Source organism: Ovis canadensis, chromosome 14, assembly GCF_042477335.2.
Source record: "Ovis canadensis isolate MfBH-ARS-UI-01 breed Bighorn chromosome 14, ARS-UI_OviCan_v2, whole genome shotgun sequence".
NCBI lineage: Eukaryota > Metazoa > Chordata > Mammalia > Artiodactyla > Bovidae > Ovis > Ovis canadensis.
In genome coordinates, this window is record NC_091258.1 from 27,193,907 (window position 1) to 27,199,906 (window position 6,000).

Here is a 6,000-nt window from a genome sequence, read left to right on the forward strand (position 1 = left end):
GATCTGCCTTTCTGCCCCCTGTCCAGCATGGCAGACAACCTCTCTCCCTCTGGCAGACTGGTCTTGCCCGGTGCCCCCCGCCAGCGCCCCGCAGCCTGGACCTCGAGCTGTATGGCATCCACTAGGGGACACCCCCGGGGACGGCATCACTGACGGCACCATGTTTCTCTCCCATCTGGACTCAGCACAGTGTGAACAAACATGGCAAAGGCCCTTACAGGACCAAGGTGCCGGAAGCTGGGGGGATCCACACCTCCCTTTACACCCAAGGAAACCTCGGCCCAGTTACAGAGGAGAGCAGGTCCAGCCCCTCCCATCCCACCGCCACTGGCCCTGAACTAGAGCCTAGGAGCCTGCCTGGAGCTCCATCTCAAGAGACCTGGTGAGATGATGCTTGAATGAACTTGGGAACAGGTTTCACGTGAGCACAGGAATCTGGGCAGGCAGGTGTCAGGCCGGGTAGCCAGGCTGGCCCTGGACACCACACCTCCCACCCTGGAAACCACCTGTGGCCAGTGGGCAGCCCTGTGTGTCATGGACCCATTCACTGTGCAAGGGAGGGCTGCCCTGCCCTGCCCCGTCCAGAGGCCAAGAGATCAGAGACCTGGTATTGGCCTTCAAGCTTTTATTGTCTCTTTTACAGGTGAGGAAACTGAGGCCCAGAGAGAGGGGTGACAGCCTGGCAAGTCAAGGCAAGGCAGAGGCTGGCACCGCCTCGAGCTTGTCCTACAAAGCCAGCCCCTAGCCTCCCTGGGGCTGCCCACCCTGGGCTCTTCCACAGGTAACACCTGACAACAGGTACGCAACTCACTTGCCCTGGGAAGGAAAACCTGCTTGTATTCTCATCCCCCAACCCCCCGATCCTCATCCAGAGAGCAGGCTCAACTCAGAGGGGTTCAAAGGTCAAGAGTGGGAGAAGCTCCCACAGAGGGCACTGACCCACCTCCTGGCGGCACTCAGGGCAGCCTTCTCACCTGCCTCTGTAACACCTGGAGCCTGTACCCCAAGGAGGAAGGAAAACTGCTTTGGTAACCAGAAGGGAGAAGTCGGCATAAAAAATGTCTAGGAGAAGGAAATGGCACCCCACTCCAGCACTCTTGCCTGGAGAATCCCTTGGACAGAGGAGCTGGGCAGGCTGCAGTCCATGTAGTCGCAGAGTCGGACACCTGAGCTGCTGACACACACACAAAGCTGAGGAGATGCTTGGTGGCACACCGTACACTTTATCTATTCTCCCATCTCCTGAAGGAAGCAGGAGGGGCAGGCAGCACCAGGGGGCAGGATGGCTCACCCCACCCCCCACCCCTTCGGTAAGTCCTGAGGCCTCAGTGCCTGCAACAGCTGGCCTTGGGCAAATAAAAGACTAAGTGTTTTTTTTTTTTTTTTTTAAAGTCTATATATTTCTAAAAACAGAAAACACAGAAAAGACCAATACTTCATCGGACCAGGGTGGTCAAGAGTGGCTTCCTATAAGAGACAGCTCACACTGGGCCCTAAAGATAAGGGGCAGGCCCAGGGGCTATCCTCAACCCTTGCGGTGGCCCCGCCACAGAAGGCAGTCCCCTGCGGCTGCACACAGAGCAGAGGGCCCCTTTCCCTCTCCATCTCTGAGCACTGAAAGTGTTAGAGGAGAGACACCGCCCAGGAAGCAGCCTCACAGCCAGGACCCAAGACGTTCCCCACCGCTCCATCAGCACTTCCTCTGCAGGACCCTTCCCACTGGTACAGATGCTGGTGGGGTGGCTGTCCTCAGCTCCTGGGCTGACCCCGGCCCCTCCCTGATCACACTGATTCCTTGGGGCCCATCAGCCAGACACCTGAGCCCTGCAAAATAATCAGTCCTGGGAGCGGGCAGGAGCTGCCAAGGCCGAGTCTCCTCCCTAAGGTGGCAGAGGAGAGCAAGACCCAGCCCCAGCTCTGAGGGGGTCTCTGAACAGGACAGCCTGGGCTTGCTGCTGGCTCCAAGAGCCTGGGAGCCCAGGAGCTGAGGTGGACTCTCGGGGCCGCATTCCTACCAGGGGCCCCCGTCCTAGGACTGCCTTCCCACTGCCTTCCTGCCTGCCTCACAGCAGTGCTGAGACAGTGATAGTGAATCCCCTACATAGAGGAGGAAGCGTCCCCATTCTAAACGGTGACACAGCAGTGACAGGCTGGCAGGTGACGTGGCATGCGGTGGGCGTGCCCGAGAGGCCGGAGCCCCATCCCACAAGAGGAAGCCATGTTGCCGCCCTGCACGTGTCTGCCGATCAGTGATACAGTTCCCACCTTCTCACCACCTGCCTCGCTGCTACAGTGCGACCTTCAGGCTGCCCCCGCCCCATTAGGTCAAGAGTTGGGGGCGGGGCCGTTCCCGGGGAAATCACAAAGTGTTCTATCCTGACGTCTCTCTAGAAGCTTTCGGTTCTGGGTCCTGACCCCTCAGGGCTGCAGGGACAACAGGTAAAATGATGAAGGCTGTCACCCTTTCCGGGACGGGAGACTGGGGGTCTCTGATGTACTAAGGAAGTAGAAGTGGGATTTTGGGAGGCGAGGGGTGCCCTAGGATAACCCAAACCCTCAGATGGCCCATCCAGCACCCACCACTCACTTTGAAAACACTGCCGAACTAACCATTTCTACCGAAGCTCGTCACAGAGCAAGGGGTGCTCAGAAGGCAGCAGGGCAACCATCCCGCCTCCAGCCAGCAGCACAGCAAGATCCCTCGGGAGCCACCTGGCCCCGAGAGCTGGCGTCCGGCCTCCACCTCTCAGGTGTCACTTGGCAGGGCTCTCGGCCAGCTCTACATCACCCTCCCCTGAAGCTCAAGAAAAAACATGGAAGTCCAAGTCCTACACCCAGACACAGAATCCGTGTGGGGTATGACCTGGGTATCCGGGTTTTAATTAATAGACTTTATTTTGGGGGACAGTTTCAGGTTTACAGAAAAGCTGAGCCAAGCACACAAAAAATTAGTCATCAGGATGTGAAAAGCTCCCAGGAGACTCCAATACAGCCCAGGTGGGAACCCTGAGTAGCTCCATCTCGCATCCAGAAACTAGAGACCTACCCTCCCCCCAACTCCATCACCCACTTGAGTTGCAGCCAAGGGCCCAATGAACACAGATTAATTCTCGGGGTCAACAAACTCCAACTCTCAGTTTGAGCCTGGCTCCACCATTTGTTTTGCTGCAGCCCACAAGCTAGGAGCGGTGTTTACATTTTTTAATGGCTGGAAAAAATATCAGAAGAGTTGATAATGTGAAAATATTTACTATCCAGCTCATCAGAGAAAAGTCTGCTGACCCTGAACAAGGAGACTGCACAGTGTGGGGAGGCATGCCCTTCAGGAGGGAGGCCCCTCCCGCACAGGCCAACCTGATTCTTCTCGTGTGTGTCTTCGGAGGCTAAGGAGGCAGCAGGTGTGCTGCGGGCCGACAGAGGCGAGCCTGCAGTGAGAAGGTTACCGGCTTCTGAGCCTGGCCTCCAGCTGGGTCTCTTTTCCTGGCCTGTTAACGTGTGTTTTCCCAAGGCTAGAGGAGAAAGACAGGCCGGCTGACCCTGTGCTCTTCCCAGTACATCCTGGGCTGTTCTGTCCACACAAGGCTGACTCAGACCCTCCTCCCTGACCTCAATGGTTTTCATTGATTCCTGTCCTGAAATTTTCCCAAGTTTCACCACCTTTCTCTGCTACAAATCAAAACACAGTCTGTGTGGGAGTTGGTGCCGGCTGCTCCGGGCCCCCACATTCCTGGCCCACTGGAGCCCACGCCCACCTATGACAGAAGCGGGCAGAGTCCACCTGGAGAGATTTAAGAGTCTCTGCAAAGACTTTCAGAGTAAAACCACCAACACCCACCATGGTCTGACGGATTTCCACCCAACAGACAGACTCACAGTGCAAACCATTCCCTGTTTCTCTGAATTAATCAGACCACTTTTCAGCTCACACCCAGTAGAGGCAGCCCCAGAAGAGGGAGCTGGGGACCAAGGGCTGGCGTGTGAAGGGTGAAATGAGGCTCCGGCACTCTGCCCTGGGCACAGGGAGGCCAGGGGGAGTGCACAGGGGAGGGGCCTTGAACAACAAGAACCACAGCTAGAGCTTTCCGGAAGGGGCGCAGATGACAGCACAAGCTGGGGACACTGATGCCAGGGTGGGGACCTCAGCTCTGGCACCAAGACCAGAGTCTTCTGGGGGCATCCTCTCCCCAAGCCCAGATCAGAGCCACCCCCAGCCCCTCCCACAGCTCTAGAGCCCAGCGGAGGAGCCAGGGCACCGGGAAGGCAGGGAGGAACCCGAACTATTTTTTCCAGAGTAGGGCAGGCCCTAGTTCGGCCGGGGGTGGGGACGGGAAGGGGAAGAGTGAGGGGGGCCGAGCCCAGGGCACAACGACGTTAGTTCTGCTCCAGAGGCTCCAGATTAAACAGCTCCAGGCAGGAAGCCCGCCTTCTCCCAGATTGGTCAGGAAGTCGTGATGCAAGTTTGCGCTTTTTTTTTTTTTTTAACACGAAAGAGAAAAAGAGATTCGTGCCCCACTCACCGACGCCCCGGCCCCTCCCATGGGGGGCCGACATTCCTCCCCTGTCCCCGTGTCCCTACCCCCAGCGCCGCGGGCCGAGGCATCCGCCGCCCTCTCCGGGGGGCGCTCGCCGCCGGCCTTCGTGGGCGCCAGGGTGCCATCTGCCCGCCACCCCGCCGCCGCCCTCCCAGCCTGGCGCTCGGACGGGGCCCCGGCCTTCCCGGCGGGCCCGGCGCTCTCATGCTTCTGGAATGCGGGCGCCCAGGGCCGGGCGTCCCGGGGAATCTCCGCGTCCGCCCGCGCACCATCCTCTGCTCGACCATTCTCGCCGGGTGGCCTGGCCGGAATGCCGGGAGCGGGGACGCAGACCCTGTCCCAGTCCAGAGCCCTCCGCGCACGCCCCCACTCACCGGCCAGAAGCGCGAAGGGCAGCAGCAGCCAGTATAGGACGGCGCCGAGCACGTGCGGCTCCATGCCCGAGGGGCCCCGGGGCCGGCCAGGGTCGCTCGGCCGGCGCGGCGCTAAGGGGCGGTGCGGGGGAGCCCCGGCCGGCGCATGGCGCACAGGGCGGGTCGCCGCACGTGCCGCGTGCCGCGGCCAGGACCCCGGCTGGTCAGCAGGGACCTGAGCGCCTCCGCTTCCTCCTGCTCCTCCTCTCAGGGCCAGGGTCCGCAGCGTCCCGCCGGTGCCGACGGCCGGGGTCCGCGCTCGCTCCGGTGTCAGCCCTGCCCCGCGGCGGAGCGCCGCGCGCGGCTCGCGACTCTCTCGGCTGCTCGCGGAGGCCGAGCAGGGCGGGACGCGGCTCGGCGGCTCCCTCCTCCCTCGGCCAGCCCGTGGGCCTTTATAAGCTCGGCCCCCGCCCTCCCGGCGTGCCCGCCCCCGCGCCTCCCCGACGGCCTGGCGCGCCCCGGCACCCACTCTGCTGCTCCACGCGGCTCGTGCCCGGCACTGGCTCTCACGGTACGGGATGTCCAGTGGGGGCCGGAGAACCCCGCTCGGCGCACTTCCCTATAAGACCCCCCCACCCTCAACAGCCTTGGCGGGGCCTTTCGGAGTCCGTGGGTGCGGGCGGGGCAGCTTCCTCCCCAGCCGTCGCAGCCCGAAGCGCTCGGGAAAAGTGCCCTAGCCCCAGGCTTCTCGGAGAGCACCCCACTCGCAAGTGCGCCCCGCGTGGCAGGAGCAGCTGAAACCTTGCTCCCTGGCCCGCAGCGCCCCCTGGGACCGTGGAGTGGCTCGGAGGGTTCCACCAGCGCCTCCGCCTACCACCACCACCACCACCACCACGGACCCTGCTGTAGGAAGGAAATGAGAACTGTCCTTGGGTCAACAGGCCAGGGTCTGAATCCAGGCTGCACTGGGCACTTCACTTGGCCACCCCAGTTTGGCCTTCTCCACTTTGAGTTGGGCTGGGAAAGGAGAAAAAAAAGAGCCGCCCAGTGTGCAAAGGCGGAGGTGGCAGGACTCAGGGCCCAAGGACACCTGAGGAAGCTGGCGCTGCAGCTCC

The 6,000-nt window shown here is 61.3% G+C and overlaps 1 protein-coding gene across 7 annotated transcripts in view; it reads right to left on the minus strand.

The window, feature by feature from the left end:
• The window catches only part of PIEZO1 (piezo type mechanosensitive ion channel component 1 (Er blood group)), a 56,970-nt gene extending 51,561 nt beyond the window's left edge, over positions 1–5,409 (minus strand). For 6 of the 7 annotated variants that reach the window (XM_069552662.1, XM_069552661.1, XM_069552660.1 and 3 more), the window contains exon 1: positions 4,907–5,053. In XM_069552662.1, the coding sequence (XP_069408763.1) occupies positions 4,907–4,970 (64 nt within the window). In that variant the 5' untranslated portion in view covers positions 4,971–5,053. Of the gene's footprint in view, positions 1–4,906 lie in introns of all 7 variants that reach the window. The other variant, XM_069552663.1, reaches the window with a different exon arrangement.
• Positions 5,410–6,000: the final 591 nt, after the last annotated feature.